At 40.6% G+C, this 24572-nt stretch overlaps 1 protein-coding gene across 2 annotated transcripts in view; it reads right to left on the bottom strand.

Annotated features, from left to right (window-relative positions):
- The window catches only part of ttc27 (tetratricopeptide repeat domain 27), a 203219-nt gene that overhangs the window by 121712 nt on the left and 56935 nt on the right, over window positions 1-24572 (bottom strand). Inside the window, exons 8-11 of one of the 2 annotated variants that reach the window (XM_039621580.1) lie at window positions 19625-19737; window positions 15774-15840; window positions 7883-7996; window positions 5830-5925 (exon numbers count right to left, since the gene is read on the bottom strand). In XM_039621580.1, coding sequence (XP_039477514.1) covers window positions 5830-5925; window positions 7883-7996; window positions 15774-15840; window positions 19625-19737 — 390 coding nt within the window. The remainder of the gene's footprint in view (window positions 1-5829; window positions 5926-7882; window positions 7997-15773; window positions 15841-19624; window positions 19738-24572) is intronic. The other variant, XM_039621581.1, reaches the window with a different exon arrangement.

A 24572-nucleotide genomic window follows, 5' to 3' on the forward strand; every position in this document is an offset into this window, starting at 1 on the left:
TATTACTATTCGTCGGATTTATTATTCTTATTATTATTATTATTATTATTCTCCATCTTCCGCCTAAATTTCGCACGATCATGCCCCGCAGTTTTGAGACAAGCTTCATATATGTTACCTCATTTTGTGCGGCCGATCTGGAATGGTGTGCTATGACTTTTGGTGTTTATGAATTTTATAGTTTTTAAATATTAATATTTTAGTGAAAATTTTCCGCCGCTCCTCTGCCAAACAGTTTTGACATTAGGATTACATATGTTAGATCATTTTGTGCGGCTGGAGATGGACTATTATGTTGTGACTTTTGGTGTTTATGACTTTTATAGTTTTTAAATATTAATATTTTAGTACAAATTTAGGCCAATTCATCTTTTGGCGCCAAATAAACAGACTTCATTTGTGGTGTCTTGGCTCTCTCTAGTGGTATACCGGGAGTAGTACAGCCGAAAAGATTTATCCTTGTGTTGAAAACTCCATATCCCACAATTCATAGCACGCCTCTACAGAGTGAACAATGGCGGCCACCACTTCGTTTTATATGTCTTTTATTCGTGTTTCTAGGTCACAAAATAAACTTTTAAGATATTTTCAGGCGAGAATGTAGGTGTGTAAACTTCAAATATCTGCTTGTTTTATCAAGACATCCCATATTTAGCGACAGTGCTCTGACGACGTCGGTCCTGCCTGACAGCTAGCCGGCTACCTAGCTAGCTGCCGCACTTGGCTGCAAATGGATAGCGAGGGACTCTCTCTGTCGTTTCACCTCCCCGGTCTCTCGCAAATGCTCGCACAGAATCGGAGTTACAGCTGGATGTGGAAAAAATAACTGAGTTGTTTGGTAGTCGCTGACGCGGAGCTACAACCGAGGGCAGCTATCCACCGGTGTGTGTCAGAAAGAACATGCGGGGAACGAGGCGGCGAGGCGACCGCCGATCGACCGGTGGTAGATCGTGGATCAGGGAAACCGAAGGCAGGAGAAGCAGGCGGCTGCCGGTCGGAGCGTGAGGTGAACTGAATTTCAGGTAAGAAGTTATGACCTGCACTCTATTTGGGTCAGATATAAACCGAGTTTAGGTGTAGTTTATTTTCGTTGTGCTGACTTTTACAATCAGTTATAATAACTCGTACTGCGTGGTAGCTAGCACGATGGAGTTTCTATACAGCTGTGTGCGCGCTAAGTTACTGATGTTGAACTTTATGACAGCCTCCCCTGTCATTCTCTCGCCTGTTCAAACTTCAGTCATGAAACTGATCAATGATCGGCTTTTCTCTCTTGTTTGTTTATCGCGCTAAACAACAGCAGCACGTTTAAGCTTGATCAGCTGTTGTTAGAATTCATTTGATTTTAATTTCTAGTATCAGCTGATGTTTGCTGGAGCCCAGCTGTAGAAGCGGCTGGTCGAAACCAGGAGATGACCTTACTGAATCATCAGAGCTGAACTGGTGATGGAGAAACAGGTTTACCTTTTTTTTTTAGGTGACATGAATGAGTTGAAGGAAGTTATGAACTGTTTCTGAGAGAAATAAACACCAAGCTCCTTTTTTTATTTAGCTGACAGCTGGTAACTGTGCAGGGGCGGATCTAGCAAAGCTTTTGCCAGGGTGCCAGGTAGGGCATTAACAGAGAAAGGTGGACACAAAGATATACTTTTCTTTCTTACTCTCATACAGGGAGTGCAGAATTATTAGGCAAGTTGTATTTTTGAGGAATAATTTTATTATTGAACAACAACCATGTTCTCAATGAACCCAAAAACACATTAATATCAAAGCTGAATGTTTTCGAAGTAGTTTTTAGTTTGTGTTTAGTTTTAGCTATTTTAGGGGCATATCTGTGTGTGCAGGTGACTATTACTGTGCATAATTATTAGGCAACTTAACAAAAACAAATATATACCCATTTCAATTATTTATTTTTACCAGTGAAACCAATATAACATCTCCACATTCACAAATATACATTTCTGACATTCAAAAACAAAACAAAAACAAATCAGCGACCAATATAGCCACCTTTTCTTTGCAAGGACACTCAAAAGCCTGCCATCCATGGATTCTGTCAGTGTTTTGATCTGTTCACCATCAACATTGCGTGCAGCAGCAACCACAGCCTCCCAGACACTGTTCAGAGAGGTGTACTGTTTTCCTCCTTGTAAATCTCACATTTGATGATGGACCACAGGTTCTCAATGGGGTTCAGATCAGGTGAACAAGGAGGCCATGTCATTAGTTTTTCTTCTTTAAACCCTTTCTTGCCAGCCACGCTGTGGAGTACTTGGACGCTGTGTGATGGAGCATTGTCCTGCATGAAAATCATGTTTTTCTTGAAGGATGCAGACTTTTTCCTGTACCACTGCTTGAAGAAGGTGTCTTCCAGAAACTTGCAGTAGGACTGGGAGTTGAGCTTGACGCCATCCTCAACCCGAAAAGGCCCCACAAGCTCACCTTTGATGATACCAGCCCAAACCAGTACTCCACCTCCACCTTGCTGGCGCCTGAGTGGGACTGGAGCTCTCTGCCCTTTACCAATCCAGCCACGGGCCCATCCATCTGGCCCATCAAGACTCACTCTCATTTCATCAGTCCATAAAACCTTAGAAAAATCAGTCTTGAGATATTTCTTGGCCCAGTCTTGACGCTTCAGCTTGTGTGTCTTGTTCAGTGGTGGTCGCTTTTCAGCCTTTCTTACCTTGGCCATGTCTCTGAGTATTGCACACCTTGTGCTTTTGGGCACTCCAGTGATGTTGCAGCTCTGAAATATGGCCAAACTGGTGGCAAGTGGCATCTTGGCAGCTGCACGCTTGACTTTTCTCAGTTCATGGGCAGTTATTTTGCGCCTTGGTTTTTCCACACGCTTCTTGCGACCCTGTTGACTATTTTGAATGAAACGCTTGATTGTTCGATGATCACGCTTCAGAAGCTTTGCAATTTTAAGACTGCTGCATCCCTCTGCAAGATATCTCACTATTTTTGACTTTTCTGAGCCTGTCAAGTCCTTCTTTTGACCCATTTTGCCAAAGGAAAGGAAGTTGCCTAATAATTATGCACACCTGATATAGGGTGTTGATGTCATTAGACCACACCCCTTCTCATTACAGAGATGCACATCACCTAATATGCTTAATTGGTAGTAGGCTTTCGAGCCTATACAGCTTGGAGTAAGACAACATGCATGAAGAGGATGATGTGGACAAAATACTCATTTGCCTAATAATTCTGCACTCCCTGTAAACACCAAGCTCCTTTTTTGTGTAGCTGACAGCTGGTAACTGTGCAGGGGCGGATCTAGCAAAGCTTTTGCCAGGGGGCCAGGTAGGGCATTAACAGAGAAAGGTGGACATAAAGATATACTTTTCTTTTTACTCTCATATAACATATTTAGCTTTTATTAAATGCTTATCCGAATCTTACAACCAAAGTTTGTATAATAATACACAAGATTGGCTGTAGACCATTGTTCATCATTCAGAACACTGTGTAAAATAACAAAAACAAAAAGTGAATGCAAAAGTGCATATATATTTATTTTATGTGTTTGATGTGTGTTTCGGGCGTGGTCTGCAGTGCCGCTGCAGGGGAGGTGGACCCACGGGTGTAAAGTCTGTGCTCTCTTGGCTGTTTTTGGGTGTGTGTTGGGCTATGAGTTGAAAAGCTACAGCTGCCTGTGTGGGTACACCAACCATGTGTGAAAAGTGGTCCATAACATAATGCTTCAAAGCGTGTTCATGCAAACATTGTCGGGTCTGCCGTGGTACAATGGGACTTCTGCTCATGAACCTGTGTGCACAGCGTCTGCAAAATCGGGCTGTACAAAGTCACTTCATCTTTACCCAAAACTGTAAGCTGTCATCTGTGAGGCGCGAGCGGTGTTTGTTTTTATCATAATTCATGGTGGAGAATGGCTGCTCTGCTGAGTTTTGCTCTCTGTAGCTGTATGAATGGCAAACTACACTGATTACCAGCGGCATAGGCACACATAAAATTTCTTCTGAAATTTTCGCTTTCTAGTCGCCTGTACTACTCCGGGTATACCACTAGAGAGAGCCAAGACACCACAAATGAAGTCTGTTTCTATGGCGCCAAAAGTAGAATCTTTCTAAATTTGCACTAAAATATTAATATTTAAAAAACTATAAAAGTCATGAACACCAAAAGTCGTACCATACTAGTCCAGCTCCAGCCGCACAAAATGATCTAACATATGTAACCCTATTGTCAAAACTGTTCGGCAGAGGAGCGCGGGAAAATTTTCACTAAAATATTAATATTTCAAAAACTATAATAGTCATAAACACCAAAAGTCATAGCACACCATTCCAGATCCAGCCGCACAAAATGAGGTAACATATATGAAGCTTGTCTCAAAACTGCGGGGCGAGTTTCGCTGCAAAATTTCAGGCGGAAACTGGAGAATAATAATAATAAATCCGACGAATAGTAATATGTGTGCCTCTTGGCATAGGCACACATAATAAATCCGACGAATAGTAATATGTGTGCCTCTTGGCATAGGCACACATAACAAAGAATGATGGAGGTTTTTCTTTTTTTCTTTTTAAAACAAAAACATACTAATATATTCAAGAGGCCTTGCATGACAATTCATCCCCTAACTGTTTCATCTTTTTATTTTATTACTCTATGTAAGCTGTTAACAATAATATTCTGGTTAACTAGGTTACTACACACTAGTGGTTTGAGATTAAAGTTGTGAGCGTTTGGTGTTAAAATTAGATTTGCCAACATCTTTTAATTTATGGTTTGAGGGGTTATTTATTTCCCTCTTTTTGTGGTAGAGAAATCTTCATTATAAATAACAGCTGAACTGTCTTGTGCTTAGGGTTTTCTTTGAACATTGTGACAGAGCTAAACTAATGTAATGTAACAAACAAACAGAAGTAACCAGTACCAGTGTTCTAGTAGTACACCCACCAGAATCATAAGGTGATGTAAGCTATTTGTTACTGGTGACCAAAAATGTTCCAAGCATGCCAAAAGAATGGGAACGGTAAAGGGAACTGAAATGATTGTTGCATTGCTCTTTGTTCTGTTAGCCAAGAACAAACAGCAGTTATGGATTATTGATTATAACTTTTGACAAGGCTGCTACTTGAAGAATGCAGCACATGGACAAGCACTTTTCCCCTACACCCTAAACTGGAGGCCTTTTGTCATTTCGTTCTGTCCCTGTTACGGGCGTGACACTGCTAGCTTGATTTCAATCCAAATGTAATATTAATTTTAACCAAATTTGCCATTCATTTATCTATGCTTAAAGAGTTAACTTAATTATAACTTTGGTTATCTCTACTTTTTCTTTAATAGTTTATTTTGAAACATAAAACAAAATTTAGAATTGGACAAGACAAGGTATGACAACGACAACATTAAGTATACAAGCTATGAGCTCTGGAATGAAAAAGGATGAGGTCAGACCTGTAACGACATTCACAGTATTTAAAAAGTAGCTCTCAGCAGTTTAGTGGATTCTTGTTTAAGGACAGCAGATGCTTTTTCTTAAAGTAGAACAATCAAGACAAATGGTTTATGACCAAATAACAGCAAAAATGTTATTGTATTTCATTTTAGGTGCACTTATGTGACAATAATGCTAATTTTTAAATGTATTCTAAACTGAGACATTATCATTTCATGTCAGCAGTAATATTATTAGTCTCTGTCGAAAAGGTTTTTTTTTATGATAAATTAAAAAAAAAAAAAAAGACTGTCACAGTCAAAATGAATAAAGTGCTAGTTAATTTTCTTTTGGTTTACCAGACGGAATGTTTTTGGGGAAAAAAAAAAAAAAAAAAAAAAAGGACCTAATACCTGGACAACCCATCTGGGTGGTGCTTGGCAGCAGTAAAAGACTCTGAGGCGCTCCGTCACAGGACAACTCTTGTCTTCAAAGTGGTCTACTATTGCCTGGAAAAGAAAGAAACTCCAATAAAGAAAGGAACTGGAATTCAACAGCTGAATTTGTTCCAGAAAATGTGCTGCAGCGTCTGTAACAGCAGAGTTCATCACCCAAAATGACTGAATATTACTTCCATCAGCTGAAGATGTAACCAGTATCTTTACTGCTAGCAGTGCAAATATATGTATATATTCTGTGCCACTGACAGGGTTACAGGGTCATTAGGCATGAAATGGGCAATGAGAGGGAACATTCATGGAGACAAAGAGCAAATAGTGAACACAACTCTTGTAGTCTACAGCTGTTCGGTCTCCTTTTATGATTTTGAGTTAAATAAAATGCTAGGAAGAACAAACAGACGCTTTTTTGTGGTTTCCTTGTGCCACCATCATTGCAGAATCTTGGCATCTTTTCCAAAGGGTAAAACTGATCAGATGAACAAATTAAAATCATTGAGAAACGTTTTAAATGTCCCCCCATACAAAAAAAACTTGGTTTATCTCCAATGGTACACGTGAAAAAGACAAAAGTAAAGAGGAATGTTTTTGTAAACACAGAGTTGTTGCTAATAAATTAGAAAATGGCAGGCCTTCAAGCTGACTTTATTAAGTTAAATAATTGATTGCTCATTTTGGGTTGAAGAGTTGCTGCCCCAAGCAAGGGAGTTGAAGCGCACAACCTGGTGTGATGAGGATATTGTGGTACAGATAAACATGAGCTAGAACACAAAGCCCTCAATTTACCGGTCGATCTATGTTCCAACTCTCAGTTATGTTCTTAACCTCTGCGTAGTGGCCAAAAGGATGAAGCTGTGGATAAAAGATGTCAAAATAAGCTCCCTGGGCTCAGCCCTAGAGGCAGGATGAGGAGCTCGCACATTTGGAGGTAGTACAGCTACTGCCGCTTTGCACTGATAGAAACCAGCTGAGGACGTCAAGGCATCTCATAAGGATGCTCTGTGGATTCCTCACTTTGTAGGTTTTGTGGGCAGACCGAACAGTCAGGAGCCTCTAAGGGTAGTCCCATAACCTACCAGAGAGATCATTTCTCTCTCATCCAGGATCCCCCATAAAAAAAAAATGAAAACCATTTTTATCTGAGAGACCCTGTTAGCCTACTTTCAAAGAGAAATTATCTCAGAGTGGACTGATGGGCAGACTGATGGATGATCCTTATCTTGACAACGTAGAACAACACTACATGCCAAATTCTACATGCCAATAGTAACAACATAGCATGTTGTTACTATTTAGGTGTATGAAGAAAGCCAAGAAAACATTCAACATATCACTGCAGCAGCCTGGACTATCTGCACAAATAGTTTAGCTCCACGAATTCATGGAGCCTCAATTTCTGATATCAGAAATAAGGGTTCATTAATCCATGTTTGCAGTTTTCTATTCTCCAGTCTTGGTTCCAGTGCCCTGTGCCCACTGCAGGTACAGAATTCTGCTCTTTGCTGATTGGAAATTATTTCTGTTATTGACAGCTTATTGCATTATCCATGATGAGCAGCACTCATCATTCCAGATGTGCAGCTGATTTTGAGTCGATCAAAAATCATGGCTCAGAGTCAGACGACTCTTACCAGCTATTATCTCCTGACAGCTGACAGCACACTACTTTTGGAATGACATTCATTTTTCTGATAGATGCAGTTACAATAAAAACTATCAAACAAACAACAATAAGTCACAACAACAATGTTTTTACCAATTCCAAGACAGTTTATGTCCCTGTCTGCCTCCTTGGACTGGAGGTGGAATGTTTGTACTTATAGCAGTGATTGGCATTATTTTGACATATGGTGCGATAGGTGTGCTGGAAGAGACTCTGAATCTTATTCAAACAGGGCGACTCATGTGTGGCCATTTCTACAATAAGCTGGATTGATTAAGGTAGGCAGACCCTTGCACACACTCTGCTTTCTGTTTATCTTGACCTTCTTACCGAGTAGTTATTTACCTGGGTTTGCATCATGGCTCTTTCTACACATCGGGATTTTCCTTTTTCCAGTTTCGTCCTGAGGCAAAGTGCTGACACTTGCACGGGCCAAAACTTGGGTTGCGACAAAACACACTGCGGAACCCAAAAAAAAAAAAAAGAGGGTCAAAGATAACACTTTATTCACATCATCAGGAACACATGATTGTGTGCAGCAACAGTATCATTCTGGTGACAAAAGCCAAGCAGCTCAGGAGGCAGTGCGTCATCCTTTAATCAGGTGGCTCAATCCAAAGGTCCAAAGGATAGAATTGAAGGGATGTATGTACAGGGAGTGCAGAATTATTAGGCAAGTTGTATTTTTGAGGAATAATTTTATTATTGAACAACAACCATGTTCTCAATGAACCCAAAAAACTCATTAATATCAAAGCTGAATGTTTTTGGAAGTAGTTTTTAGTTTGTTTTTAGTTTTAGCTATTTTAGGGGGATATCTGTGTGTGCAGGTGACTATTACTGTGCATAATTATTAGGCAACTTAACAAAAAACAAATATATACCCATTTCAGTTATTTATTTTTACCAGTGAAACCAATATAACATCTCCACATTCACAAATATACATTTCTGACATTCAAAAACAAAACAAAAACAAATCAGCGACCAATATAGCCACCTTTCTTTGCAAGGACACTCAAAAGCCTGCCATCCATGGATTCTGTCAGTGTTTTGATCTGTTCACCATCAACATTAGTGCAGCAGCAACCACAGCCTCCCAGACACTGTTCAGAGAGGTGTACTGTTTTCCTCCTTGTAAATCTCACATTTGATGATGGACCACAGGTTCTCAATGGGGTTCAGATCAGGTGAACAAGGAGGCCATGTCATTAGTTTTTCTTCCTTTATACCCTTTCTTGCCAGCCACGCCGTGGAGTACTTGGACGCGTGTGATGGAGCATTGTCCTGCATGAAAATCATGTTTTTCTTGAAGGATGCAGACTTCTTCCTGTACCACTGCTTGAAGAAGGTGTCTTCCAGAAACTGGCAGTAGGACTGGGAGTTGAGCTTGACTCCATCCTCAACCCGAAAAGGCCCCACAAGCTCATCTTTGATGATACCAGCCCAAACCAGTACTCCACCTCCACCTTGCTGGCGTCTGAGTCGGACTGGAGCTCTCTGCCCTTTACCAATCCAGCCACGGGCCCATCCATCTGGCCCATCAAGACTCACTCTCATTTCATCAGTCCATAAAACCTTAGAAAATCAGTCTTGAGATATTTCTTGGCCCAGTCTTGACGCTTTCAGCTTGTGTGTCTTGTTCAGTGGTGGTCGTCTTTCAGCCTTTCTTACCTTGGCCATGTCTCTGAGTATTGCACACCTTGTGCTTTTGGGCACTCCAGTGATGTTGCAGCTCTGAAATATGGCCAAACTGGTGGCAAGTGGCATCTTGGCAGCTGCACGCTTGACTTTTCTCAGTTCATGGGCAGTTATTTTGCGCCTTGGTTTTTCCACACGCTTCTTGCGACCTGTTGACTATTTTGAATGAAACGCTTGATTGTTCGATGATCACGCTTCAGAAGCTTTGCAATTTAAGACTGCTGCATCCTCTGCAAGATATCTCACTATTTTTGACTTTTCTGAGCCTGTCAAGTCCTTCTTTTGACCCATTTTGCCAAAGGAAAGGAAGTTGCCTAATAATTATGCACACCTGATATAGGGTGTTGATGTCATTAGACCACACCCCTTCTCATTACAGAGATGCACATCACCTAATATGCTTAATTGGTAGTAGGCTTTCGAGCCTATACAGCTTGGAGTAAGACAACATGCATGAAGAGGATGATGTGGACAAAATACTCATTTGCCTAATAATTCTGCACTCCCTGTAATCCAGTCCACACTGTGTGAGTATTAATGGTGCTATTCTCTTTTGAGTGCAATGTTTCACTTGTATTTTTTGGCACTTACTTAGCATTAAAAGTTAGTTACTGAATCAGATGGATGTACAGAGTGAGATTCTAAGAAGACTAAACTTAGTGAAATATTATGATTTCTAAGCAAGACTTAGCTTTTTATAAGCTCATGTTCAGCACCATCATAAAATAAAAGCTGCTCTCCATGAACACTAACAATTTCGGTGCATACCTTTCGTCTATATTTGCATAGATTTAGGCATTAACAGCAATATGCTGTTAAAAGTAATAAAGTCTTTAACACAATACAAGTACAAAGTAATCCAAAAAAGTCTGAACACACCATGCTATCCTTCAAAATTAGTGTGATGAATTAACAAATTACATATACAACCCAATTTTTTTAAAAGTAAATTTAAAGAATGCAATGGTCTGCAAATCTCATAAACACATATTTTTCCTTACAATAGAAGACACAAACCATATCAAATATTTGAACTGAGAGAGTTTACCATTATTGGAAAAATACTTTCTTCTTTTTATAAAAGCTCTCCAGCAGCTGCTCTGAAATGTTGTCAGATTCTAATCTGACAAAAGATTTTAGCTGCTCAACAATCCTGGGTCGTCTTGTGATGTTTTTTATTTCATGATGCGCAAATGGTTTTCAGTTGGTGCAGTTAAGCCAGTTCAGCAGTGAGACTCTTTTACTATGAACCCATGATGTTGTCATAGATGCAGTGTTTAGCATTGTATTGATTAAATATGCAAGGCCTTCCCCAGATGGGAGCATGTGTTACTTTGAGCTTTGGCCCAGAGAAAAGGGCAGCATTTCTGGATCATGTTCACATCTGGTTTGTTATTTGCATGATAGAGCTTTTGGATGGTACAGATGATACTTTCTGGAATGGTTCATGAACACATGCAGTGTCTGCATGCCAGGATGATGTTTTATTTTTCCTAATGCAGTGCTGCCTGAGGACCCAAAGTTCATGGGCATCCACTGATTTTTGGATTTTCTTATTTATTTATTTTTTTTAGCACAGACACTCTGAATATCTGATGCTCTATAGTACATAATGACATAAAAGTGTTCTTTATCATGCTGAATGACATTCTGAAATGAATTCCCAATCTGTAGATGCAGGTTCTTCTGCTCGTTCATAAATACAGCCTCTCTAAACTGCAACACATGTCACTGACCTGTTGTCAGTTAACCTACTTACATCTGAACACCTCAAACGTAACACATTTTAAACATTTAATATATTTCTAATGCTCTATTATAGAATATATATGTTCTGCAAATCGTTGCTTTTTTAAAAAAACATTTTACATCCCAAATTATTTGGAGTTGTGGTTGTACCAAAGCACTGTAGAAATGCACACAAGAGTAACTTTCTTTTTCCTCTTCTTCTGTGTAGTTGAAAGCACCACAGGGCCCGCCTGTCTGCTGTCCACTGTAGTGGGAAATCAAGCAGCAAGCTTTAGTGAGAACACCTAATTATTAAAACCTATTACAGCCACAAAGTCTTTATCTGTGTGCTGTGGTGATAATCTACTGTATAATAGCTGGCACAGCTTAGTGGTTTAGCTTTAGATGAGCTGATTAAAGGGAAAGCGGGGAGGGTGTGTTCAGCAGATTTACTGGTAGGTAGATGTCAGAGAAAGACGACTGAAGCTTTTCATCTGAATTCATGTCTCGACTCATGTTTAATCAGAACAAGTTATACAACAGTAACTTTCTACACACTGTATATTTATGACAATGGAAATGCGTGATAAAAGAGATGCATGGTTCGAGGTGAGATAAACAAACACTAATGATCTTTGTGGATGCTTAGCAAGTCTTGCTGGAGTCATTAATGCAACAGTAAATTGTCCTAATTATGCAGCTATTCCTCTACCAACATCAATCGTTGAGCAATTAAAAAATCAAACGATAAATCCAAAGCGTTTGTCATGTCGCTGCTGAGGCAAATGGGTGTTTTTCCACAGCAACGAGAAGTCAGAGGAAGTTTTGATGGTGATGACTAAATCCACTTATTATATTTATTATTTTCTGTTGTGTTTGACTAAATGCTTTGGATTAACAGAAAAAAGCTCAGAAAAAATGTTGCATACTTCATAATAACAAGTGGTAAGACTTCTCCAAACTCAATGCTTTTTAGAACCTTAAAGATGTGTACAAACTGAAAGCAATGTCCTTGTTCCACATCGCTCTGAAACCGACAGCTTATGCACGCTCCAGGGTCTAGCTGGCTACGTATACTTACCACCAGGTAATATAGGTGCCATATCATGGCTTCTGTAATAACACTGGTATAAATTTGCTGAAGTATCGTGTTATCATAGTTCTTTTTATGTTTATGTTCCTTAGCGCACAAGAACAATGAAACAAGCCCAGGATTGTCAAACACCAATGTCAGACACCCCTGCCTCCCGTAATGATTTAGTGCAAATGGAGCTACATCAACAACCTCCAACAAAGGATAGTGCTCTAAAGGGAAAACTCTTCCTGCTGAAGGTGGAACCAACAAACCTGTTTCGTCACTCAAGACAAAAAACCCCAGCTGAATACAACCATGCCATGATGGAGGAGCTGCTATCAACTGGTGATGTGCAACCCAAAAATAACCAAATGACAAGAAGAGCAAGCCGTGAATGAAATTCTAAAGGTGGAAAGGCGGGCTTTGGGCAGTTTAACCAAAGATCACCACAACCTTGTTAAGTATTGTCTGCCTAAGTTACTTGAGTTACTGTTAACCCTGTGCCAATAGACTCACACTTTTAACACAGTGCTTCATCAAAGACAGTCGCTCAGTGGAACAGAAGGATGAAAAGTGACCGTTTATTTACACATATAAATGTTTCTGCCTGCAAGTATCTATGAAAAACGCAGTATTTTTAGTAAGAAATATCAAAATATAATTTTAAGACTACATATCATTCACTCCTATTGTACATTAACGAATACCCACAAAAGTCAATGAAATGAAGTGAAGAGGGGGCCAAAATTACAACACAACAATTTGAGAGACTGATAAAGTCCGATAGGGACAGATTCAATACGGCAGACAACTGTCTACAGGAAACTAGGACTCTGTTATGAGGAGACAGGTTTGCTTGGGAGCAGGTTATACTCATACTAAATTTATTTATTTATTTTTGTAGGTACTGAGTATGGTGATCAAAACTGAATTAATGTGAGAGGCATTTAGAACAGTGTGTAATACTGCAAAGAGTAGACTGGGGCTGAACAAACATCTGGATGTGACAGAGGAGACGTCAGGCTGTTTCACATGGGAATAAGACCTGTGTGACTTGGCTGTGAGTTTTTACTGCAACCCTGAGATTAGTTTCAATTTATTCATTTTATTCATTAACTGCAGAATACCATAAACCCTTATTGTGGGCCAGGCTTTCACCTTCTTCAGTTGCAAAGGGAGTCAGGCCAATTTAGCCTTCTTCCAGCGTAATTCATGGTCCTGCAAACATGTCGATCTGCATAAAAATTTCTGTTTGGACGGGTGGGGCAGAGGCTTTTTACCTACCGTACACGTGCTTTGGTGCAGTTCTCCAAAATTAACAGATTTATTGAATAAAAGCCAGGGCAATAAATAAATTCGTATTGGTACATTGATGGTCTCTTTTTGTTTTGTTCTGAAGGTCAGTGTTTTTCTTTAAAAAAAACAATGACATCTTTACTATGCAGTGTCCTGATGTACGAGCGGTGCAGACAGAGATCAGACAGAGAGATCTGTGAGGAAGCATGTTTGCAGAGATGAAAGGGATATAGATATAATGGTGCTAACTGGAACCTGGACACAAGTCAGGTCCCTAAATCCTCTTTGTTGGATTTCCAGCACCTGGTTTTGCTGAGGTGGATCATCAATCCCTGTGTTGCTGTTGCCTGAACCTTATACAATCAAGTCTCATAAGCTTCTCTCTACAATGAGATATGGAGGAATTTTTCAAAGTTTCACTGCAGAGATGAAATAACCCGGTTGATTTTTGTGCAGCTCATTATTAGTACCTGTAAATCATGGGTGAAAAGCTCCTGTAATAACATCTCTAGCAGTGCTGAGAGATGTGCTTCTAGTAAGGTGATAGGATTCAGGCATCGACGAAGACAGCCAGACATGTGACAACCATCTAACCAGCCTGCAGATTCCTGGATCTACATGTAGGCTGGGAAGATGCCTGCCCACAGAGCCAGCAGCTGCTTGCAGCAGCATTTCCAGCCAACGCAGTGAGAGACAGATATGCTGCCAGCTTATTTTGTATACACAACTGGCTTCATATTAACCACTGTTCAACTTCAAAGAAAAGTGATGAGCAAAGAATAAACACTGGCATAGTACAAATGTACCCACAAATATATTTGTTTCCAGTTGGATAGCACCAATAAATATGGATATGCAGACTTGCATATTGCCTCATCTTGTTAGGATTTCAGGTAATGCACCAGGATTAAAAATATAAGTAAAGGACAAAGTAATTCACATTTTTCAAAGAAATACAGAGCAGCTGCTCTGATCGGACTTTGACACATACTGTGTCTAGTATTATATGTACTTTCTTTGCAAAACAAAGTTTTACATATCATGAGCTCAAAAAGTTACAACCACTCATATCCTAAATGTAAGTAACAGTGCTGTGTCAATTTACAGCCATAGTGACAAAGACTGAATCATTGCATTAGGACCAGTGGTGAGAACGTGACAATGATCTGTGTCACTTTAACGATCAAATGTTTTCTAAGACCTCATGAAATTTAAACAAAAGTGTTATATTCAGGCTTAAGCAAGCCAGAACAACTAGTGGGACACACTAAACTATTCAATAATCCCACCAGTACAGTATTTGTTTCTTCTTTTTGCCACATACAGCTTTAAAGTGCATCCTAGTGGCTGGTCAGATGAAACAAGGAATTTTAAAAGACTGTTGATTTGAGGTTTCACAATTTACTTTTTGCTTCTTGTCAGTGTAAACTCAATCCAGATAGTCCACCAGGGCGATGTCCTTTTGCACCGGGCTAATGCTAAAACCTTAAGTTGATGTATGGTTTTGGCCTATTATAGGAATAAATATCATTTTTTTGGCTTAAATTGTTATTAGTAATTTTATAGTCATCCTGCTACCTTACATTTCCTCTTTCTTTATTTGTAATACACGGAGAACTGCGTAAAGCTCACCCATTTTAAGCTTTGTACTACGTGCTCGTGAAAACTAACCAAATAATTACAGCAAAGCTAAGCTTTGACGTTTTAAAGACGTGTATGCTCTCCAGAGTGAATTATGGTGACAGTATTCTTAATCTCAAATACGGCTTCATTTAAAAGGGGTTTTTTTTAGGTTATTTAATTAAAAAAATTATGTTGTACTCATAAATATACATTGCTTAGCGTGTAATTACATCTTCCAACTAACAGATCCATCACCATAAAGATAAAATCGCAGTAGTGGTCCCACTACAGTTTGTCTGCCACTAAAAAAGTTCCATGAAAGTTTTCAGGAATTGGCTTCATAAAAATCACTGGCTGTTTTTGGGACTGTCCCTAAAGATTTATGGTTTGTTTTCCCTCAACACGAGCTCAGCTTTCTCACTGCTCACCTTTGGGTGAGTCATTTCATCATTTTTGTATTGTGGCTTATGTTTGAATGTAGTCCACTTCAATTTGCTGGTGCGACGATATTTTCATCAGAATTTCAGCACTCTGCTGAAGAACTTACATTTAGGATGTTTACCAATCTAATTGCAATTCTGGTTGTACATATCTTATTTATCGCCTGTATAAGCAAGATGAATGAGGCTAAATAGTGATTTATAGACTGCTGCATTATTTTTCATTTTGTTAATTCTCAGTTTCACTGTTAATCAGAGGAGTGTACGTGTCGGCTGGGTTAAAAAAGGCAAGGCATACTACCAAAGTAATTTCTCTTTAACATTACAGGGAAAACTTACAATGCTGGTCATAAAAAAGTAAACAATGACTTACAGACGTGAAGGCCAGGAGTTCTTCTTCTGTTAGTTTGTGTACAGGGTTATTCTTCTGGAAGTCAGTGCTGCAAAACAAAACTATTTGTGAATACATAGTGGAAAGATTATTAGGAATATCCTGTTTTACAAGTAAAACAACTGGTAACTTGAGCTTTAAACAAACCAGATTCCCCTCGATTGCAATCGTCAAACAAACATTTTCTACAAAGCGGTGTGTCAGGGTATTTGGGTCGTTGACCCGGTGTTTTCAGCTTTGTCCCCGTTTAGTTTCCCATGCCTATTTTCTGTTTTATTGTGATAACCTTTTGTTATTAAAGTCCCAGCAGGGAGGCAGAGCACCCCCAGAACCCCAAGTCCGCCCCAGACTCACCCAGGGGCAGCTAGGCTACCAGGCCGGTGACCTACGTCACCAACGCAGACCCTCCAGCCCTACTGCATGCAGCCGACAGAAAACACCATCAAAGAGCCACCAGAGCCTCATCCAGGTCATGACCACAGCCCGAGGTTGAGCTCCCCAGAAACCTGTCCCTAGAGAACCCCCAGACACTGCAAGCCCGTACCTACCCCTGCATCAACCACAATAACAAAGGCAGGACAAAACCACCTGCAGGACACCGGCTCTCGAGGACTAACGTTCCCTACCCCTGATGTCGGCTGTATTCATCTCAGTTGTGATGTCATCCAAGTTGCCCAACAAGCAAACTGGAGGGAAGGCTGGATTGTTACATTTCACCATCGATTTCCAAGATCAAGAACGGTCTTTTACACAACTCTTGAGCCAATGTGGATAACATCAGCCAACCATGCAAACTCCTGGGAATGATTTATGATTTGTTACAATCAATAAAGGTAGTCCGTTTAGAAATTCTTTTAATTATTATATTTCAAGTCAGCATGGGAATTAATCAGAATCCACAGTGAGCTTTAAAAGTACTTTTTCTAAGAGGTAAATTTCAGATCTGCCAAGAACTCAAGAGGGAGAAAGAGTGAACAAAGAGAACTTTGTAAATAACTCATGAAAGAATAAAGTTACGTTGAAACCAAGCACACCATTGTTTTTCTTGTGACATTACCAATAAGTTTGATGTGTCACATGGCCCTCTTCCTATTGAAAAAACAAAAGTTGTATCCAAGATGGCCGACTTCTTAATGGCCACCATGGTAACCACCCATCTTGAGGAGTTTGCCCCCTCACATATACTAATGTGCCACAAACAGGACTTTAATATCACCAACCATTCCCATGTTATTACGGTGTATCCATATAAATGGCCCACCCTGTAGAGTGCCTTGAGGCAACTCCTGTTGTGAACTGGCACTATATAAACAAAATTTAATTGAGTTGAACTAATTCAGTGGACTTATATCAGTGATCTTGCACAAGTGTGTACTTCTGTTGTATCTTGCTACTGTACCTTTTTTTGCATATTTGTTACACTTAAAAATTTCAGATCAAAAAAAGTTTAGAAGAAAACATAGATAATAAGAGCAAATAAAAAATGTGTAAAACAGTGATGTATTTGTTGCCTATCTGGCCCAATGTGAAAGCATAATCCCCCCGGGCCCCCATCAGTTGTGATTAACCACATTTTTACTGCCAGTCCTGCTGAATCAATAAAGCATAAATAATACCTCCGTGATAAAGTACGCCAAATTATCTCACGAAGCAACACATTATTCCAACTAAAGAAACTCAGAAAGATGAAGAACAAGAAAGATGAAGAACAAAGTCATTGACATCTATTAGTCTGGAAAGGGTAACAAACCATGGTAAAAGCAGCCATCCACAAATGGAGAAAATTTGGAACAGGACGTCACAAAAACATAGAACATCTAAAGAACTGCAGGTCTCAGTTTCAACAGTTATGGCCATTGTTCATTATTAAACACTGTGAAAGAGACTGGGAAAAAATGGCATCCATGGGAGAGTTCCAAGACAAAGAGTACTGTTGACCAAATAGAACACAAAACCTCATTTCAAATTTGCAAACTTGAATATCCCCAAGACTTTTGGGAAACTATTCTGTAGACTGACAAGACAAAAGTAGTTAAGCTTTTGGGAAGATTTGTGTCTCATTAAATCTAGTGTAAAAATAATTCAATTTGTTAAAAAGAACATCACACAAAGAGTCAAACATGGTGGTGACACAGTGATTGTGTGGGGCTGCTTTACTGGTTTGGAACCTAATTGACTTGCCATAATTTATGGACCCACAAAAAACAAAAATAAAAAAATAAGACTATGACCTAGTCAAAGTCCAGACTTAAGATGTACTATAGAAATGAGTAAGGGGAAAAATACTTTCTTACAGTACTGTATACTAACAGAACAGTGTAGAATAAAAAAAAAAAAAAGTTTGTTCACAACTTTCTACTGAACAAATAGGTGACACGACAAGAGAAAAAAAGTTAATGGGATCTACTATTTTCCAAGTGGTTAGGAAAGTCATAGTGACGCATCAGACAAAGCAGTTTATGAATATGGCATATATTCATTCAGGGGCAAACTGAACTGAGGGGATCATTAGCTCTAAATAGATGTGCAGGATGGTGAGAAGTTATTTCAGTCTTCAGGCCTGACATCCAACAGATGAACTATTAACCCAAAGTTCCTTATGAGGCTACCGTCGTTGGTATGTCATCACAATATACCTGCACTCTTAGTGGTTTTCCCACTGTTTTAAACAATTCTAATTGCAATTTTACGCACAGCTACAGTTCGGGGCTCTGAGGCAGCAGACTTTTTTTTTTTTTTTTTTTTTAACCTGTCCCGTTTGGTTCTTTTGCCATCAGAATTATTGTCTAAAGGCGAAGAAAGATGCCCAACGGATTTACTTTACCAAATGGACCATCCCAGCCTTGCCGTAATGGTCCATCTGATTCACCTTTATTGTTTATTTTATTTTCACTTGCTGAATACGGGACAGACTTGACTGGTGGAAAGAAAGGGAGAAAGAAAGAGGAAAGAAAAAAAAAAAAAACCTGAGAAGAGGGACGGGGAAAAAGGGCAAAAAACAAAAACCAACAGAATAAGCAGAAAAAAAAATACATATCAATCACCTGGATCACCTGTTGAGAAAGAAAAAAGAAAGCAAGCAGAAGAAGACAAGAGTAATAAACAAGATCACAATGATATATGGGAATATGACAGTAAATACTAAATATTAAACATTATTGTGCAGCACGTGAGATCGACAGCGCACAGTGTGCTTTGAGGTAGGAGCCCAAAAGGGTGTAGTTTGTGTGTGTGATCACCCGTGTGTACACCTGTGAGCATGAACGCGCTTGTTTTTAAAAGGTTCCTTCATGTAATGATCTGCTAGAGGGTGTGGGGGGCCACTGCCCCGACCTCCAGGGCATGAAGCAGGTATGGAGGAGATCAAAACTCCAGACATCCAGAGGCCCCCAGAGCACAAGAGACCAAGGAAGACCAACAGAGGGCAGCCGCATGCTATCCCAGAAAGAGCTGAGGAGAGTCCCAGATGAGGGGTCACTCAGCAGCCGCGAGCAGAAGCCAGGGGGTTGCAGTGACGTGCCCGTGAGCTCCACCGGCAGCCAGCTGTGCCTGAGTGACCGAGCCCGGGCCGAGAGGCCGAGGGCACCCCATCCCGGTGGCCCGGCGAGCCCCAGGCTCCATGCCCGATAAGCCAAGGAGTGAGCTGGTGGGTACCTGGGCGCCCACCCCCGGACACAAAGAACCACCAACGCACCGATGTCTGAGGGCGTCTGCCACCGGCAGGCGAAGTGGTGGGGGGAGATGGGCCTCCAAACCTTGGAGGGCCTGAGATGTCCCCAGAGAGGTGGCGTCTGATAGCCAACCTGACATATAGACACAGACAGCAGACTTACCAGATACCCAGGATGACGGCCTGTTCTTCAGCAGTTAGGTCAGGCAAGTGGTACTGATCTGGCTCTGCTAAACTGATTTTATCCAGTAGTGTGTCGTCCCCCAGATTGTAGTCCTGTATGCAAAGAATTGAATATGGATATCAGCAAGAAAATAACTCATTTTACTGAGCATTCACAGATAAGCTAAACAATCAGGATTTCATTTAAACTGCTGTCAACTAGTGATTCTGTTAATATGGTTACATACATACATATTTGGGGTCCATAGGGACTAAGTAAAGCACTATACAAATACAGGCCATTTACCATTTTTTTCCCAGACAGAGTGTGCTTTACTCAAATGGACTAACAGTTCTCATTGGACCAATAACTGGAATGAATGTAATAGTTAGTTTGGATCTTTGAAAGATCTTAGAAATGAATTAATTTAAAAGACTAGTTTAACTGCGGAATATATTTGAAAAGAGATGCTGTTTGATTGGTAGAGGGTAAGGTTCAGAAGTGATTAGTACTGGTTTAATAATATTTAGCTTCATATTCCCCAGAAACAAAACTTCTAAGGTGCAAGTTCCACTTCCAAAGCTTTCAAAGTTGACTTTCTCTAGTTATTTTAAATTTCATTGAGTTTTTCACTACACTGCTGATTGCACAGTCACATTTCATTAAACCTTACACTCATAAGTATCAGAAATAAAGGCACAAAAAATGAGTATATGTAATTCTTCCTTTTTTCTTTTTTTTTTTTTTTTTGTTAAAGATGTTTTTGGTAGTTGAGGCGCTTCATTAAGACAGACTGCCTTGTACCTACCAACCAACAAGTTGGTGGGTAGGCCTGTATGGATAGGTTATTCAGACATAACACGCATAACATCTTTAACCTTCAACACCTACGAGTGTACAGACTCAATTTGGATTTTTAGAGTCCTGCATAAGAACACCATGCAGTCAGGATGAGCTGAGGCTCAAACTACTTAACCAATTATGAGGTATTCAAAAATTCTGGACTTAATGATCAGTAACTGCCAGTGACAGGTAAGTGCATTCCTCTGGTCTGAGCAAACTCAATCAAATCCTCTGTTGTGATAATGTGGTTTGGCATCAGCAAAAAAAGAAGCCCTGGATCTGACTTCTAAGTCCACTCAGACCCACAGCAACAGAAATGGCCCAGTTTCCCGGTTGGCACTAGGTTTGATTGGCCAGTGATGAACAGTTCCTTCTCCTTGCCTCTATACTTTCCTTCTATCCACTTGAGATGGGGAGACTGTGTGCTCTGGTTAATGACAGCTTTGATTGAGCCAATTTCCTCCCCTCCACCAGTAATGAGGGTATTAGTGGTCTGAGCATAGCACAAGGAACTGGACCTGAGCCATGGCCACAAGACTAAGAGCTCTATGGGCGCACTACAGGAAAGGTTTGAAAGATTTCAGAAAATTTATGTAAGCTTGAACCACTGTGTCGTTCTCTCTTCAGCACCAACTAAGAGTGTCTTGGAATGTACATGGACTGAACTACATAGCTAATAAGGTTATGTTCCATTTTGTTAGGATGATATTAAAAAAGAGAACACAACAATAAAAAATGTCCCTGACAGCCTTCAGTGAAATGTCTAGATCAAGGAAAAGTTCCACCTTTATAATTAGGGCCCGAGCACTGAGAGTTTCGAAGGCCCTATTGTATCTGCTCCGTTTATTAGGGCCCGAGCACCGAGAGTGCGAAGGCCCTATTGTATCTGCTCCGTTTCTTATTAGGGCCCGAGCACAAAAGTGCGAAGGCCCTATTGTATCTGCTCCGTTTATTATTAGGGCCCGAGCACCGAGAGTGCGAAGGCCCTATTGTATCTGCTCCGTTTCTTCTTCTTCTTATTATTATTCAGGCAAAACAAGGGCCTTTTTGAGGGCTTTAACATGCTCAAAAACTCATGAAATTTTGCACACATGCCAGGTCTGGTGAAAAATTTTGTAATTTAATGGTTTTACATATGAGCATTGGGAAATGGCTCTGTAGCGCCACCTATGCCTTGTTAAATGCAGCCCTACGAACACATCGTTTGAGCTACATGTATGAAATCTGGCACACATGTGTATCATCCCAAGACGAACAAAAAAGTCAGTGGGATCATATGATGCAAACCCAACAGGAAGTCCGCAATTTAGAGGTGAAGGTGACATTTTGGCTCTAATTTTGCCATTTCCATGCCTCGAACTTTTTCGAACTCCTCCTTGGGATTTGGTCGTATAAACTTCATCTTTGGTCAGTGTCAACTACACACCTGGGCCATGTTAAATTGCGGAGCTTTTGAGTTTTCGCGATACTGTGAGGCCGTGACGCCACGGCGAATTTCGATGACTCGCCATGAAAATCGTATTGCCGCTCATTCTGTCATACATGGTCCGACCTGGACCAAAGAGGACACATATGATAAGGCTCTACCCCTGAACATATTTCAACTGCCATATTTGACATCAGGGAGAGCGCCACCTAGTGGAAGCAGGAAATGTCATGTTTTACACTTTGGGGTACAGTATTGTGATCGGTGACATCTGCAGCCTCAAATTTCTCCAGGAAAGCCTTAAGGAGTTGGTCTTGGGTTACAGTGGAAACTGAGTTTTCGCAAAAGGGTGTGACCCCAGCAGCATGGCGAACATTGATGTCTCGCCATGAAGAAACAAATGAGTATAACTCAATGAAATCCAGTCTGATCAGAACCAGACTTTATAAGCATGATAACAGACCCGCCCTTAACAGATTGATATGCCCATTGTCAGGAATACAAAGAGCGCCACCTAGTGTCAACAGGAAATGTCATATCTTTCACTTTGTTGTACTGATTTTCACGGGTCCATCGTGGCCACCTCAAAAGCGGTGAATGTCACCATCAGTCCCTCATGATGCTTCAGTGAGAAAATTGTGACTTTAAACTGAACGGCGCACCCTGGTGGCAACGCGGTTCACCATGAAAAATGAAGTGGCTTTTGAGGGGCTTGGAAAGTTTAAAATGTCGTGAAATTTGGCGCACACCTCCAATATGATGACGGCTTTCTTGATATGTGACCATTTTCGTCGAACAACGCAAAGTGGCTCCACAGCGCCCCCTACAAAATTTCAAAACATCAGCCCCTGCTCTGTGTTTTATGTATGAGTCTGAAACCTGGTAAGCTTTTGGAAGATATCAAGATGTACAAAAAAGTCTCTTGGAGCAATATCCCAAGTCCAACAGGAAGGCAGCCATTTTAAAATTAATGTGTAATTTTGGCGTCATTTTCCCCTAGTTTCAGTGCTCATAATTTGACGAACTCCTCCAAGGGATTTCATCATTCTGAACCAATCTCCAGTGTGTGAAATCTAAAGACCTTTGTGATGTTAAATTGCGAAGCTTTTTACGTTCAGGGAAACGGGGTGGTCATGGCGGCACGTGGAGTTTCAATCACTCGCCAAAAAGCAGTAACCTGCTGTCGCTCAAAAACACAATGTCCAATCTCTCCCAAAGGTCGCAGGCGTGATGAGACTCGAGCTCGGAAATGTTTGTTATGCCATTTGTCAGTAATGGTTAGAGCGCCACCTAGTGGGACGACTATAATAGTGGTTGAATGAGATGAAATTTTAGCTGGTGGTTAAATGCATGAATTCCATCAATGTGACATCAGATCGGAAGCGCTGGTTTTAGGTGTTGGGCTTGGCTCGACGCGGCCGGGGTGCGAGGGCCCTCATATCGCTGCTTGCAGCTTTAATTAGGGCCCGAGCACTTGAAAAGAAGGCCCTATTGTATCTGCTCTGTTTCTTATTATTATTATTATTATTATTATTATTATTATTATTATTATTATTATTTCGGCAAATGAATCGGCCTTTTGAGGGCCTAAACATGCTCGAAAACTCATGAAATTTTGCACACGCGTCAGGTCTGGTGAAAATTTACGTATTTTAATGTCCGTAGACATGTCCAGATAAAATTGGCTCAGTAGCGCCACCTAGAAAAATGAGAAACGCGAGCCCCGAGATGGGTATGACCTACATGTATAAAACTCGAACACATATCTAACGCTCGGAGACGCACATAAAAGTCTATTATGGCCATGTCCTAAACCCAACAGGAAGTCCGCCATTTGGAAGTGACGGTGACATTTTGGCTCTAATTTTGCCATTTCCATGCCTCGAACTTTTATGAACTCCTCATTGGAATTTCATCGTACAAGCTTCATATTTGGTCAGTGTCAACTACACACCTGGGCCATGTTAAATTGCGGAGCTTTTGAGTTTTCGGGTTACTGTGAGGCCGTGGCGCCACGGCGAATTTCGATGACTCGCCATGAAAATCTTATTGCCTCTCGTTCTGTCATACATTGTCCGACCTTGACCAAAGTGGACACATATGATAAGGCTCCACCCCTGAACATATTTCAACTGCCATATTTGACACCAGGGACAGCGCCACCTAGTGGGAACAGGAAATGTCATGTTTTACACTTTGGGGTACAGTATTGTAATGGGTGACATCTGCAGCCTCAAATTTCTCCAGGAAAGCCTTAAGGAGTTGGTCTTGGGTTACAGAGAAAACTGAGTTTTCGCTGAAGGGTGTGACCCCAGCAGCATGGCGAACATTGAGGTCTCGCCATGAAGAAACAAATTAGTGTAACTCAATGAAATCCAATCTGATCAGTACCAGATTTTACAGGGATGATGTCAGACCCGCCCTGAACAGATTGATATGCCCATTGTCAGGAATACGTGAGCGCCACCTAGTGGCACCAGGAAATGTCATGTCTTTCATTTTGTTGTACTGATTTTCACAGGTTCATCGTGGCCACCTCAAAAGCGGTGAATATCACCATCAGTCCCTCTTGATGCTTCAGTGAGAAAATTGTGACTATAAACTGAACGGCACACCCTGGTGGCAGCGCAGTTCACCATGAAAGATGAAGTGGCTTTTGAGGGGCTTGAAAAGTTTAAA

The sequence above is a fragment of the Oreochromis aureus genome, linkage group 13, assembly GCF_013358895.1.
Source record: "Oreochromis aureus strain Israel breed Guangdong linkage group 13, ZZ_aureus, whole genome shotgun sequence".
Classification (NCBI taxonomy): Eukaryota; Metazoa; Chordata; class Actinopteri; order Cichliformes; family Cichlidae; genus Oreochromis; species Oreochromis aureus.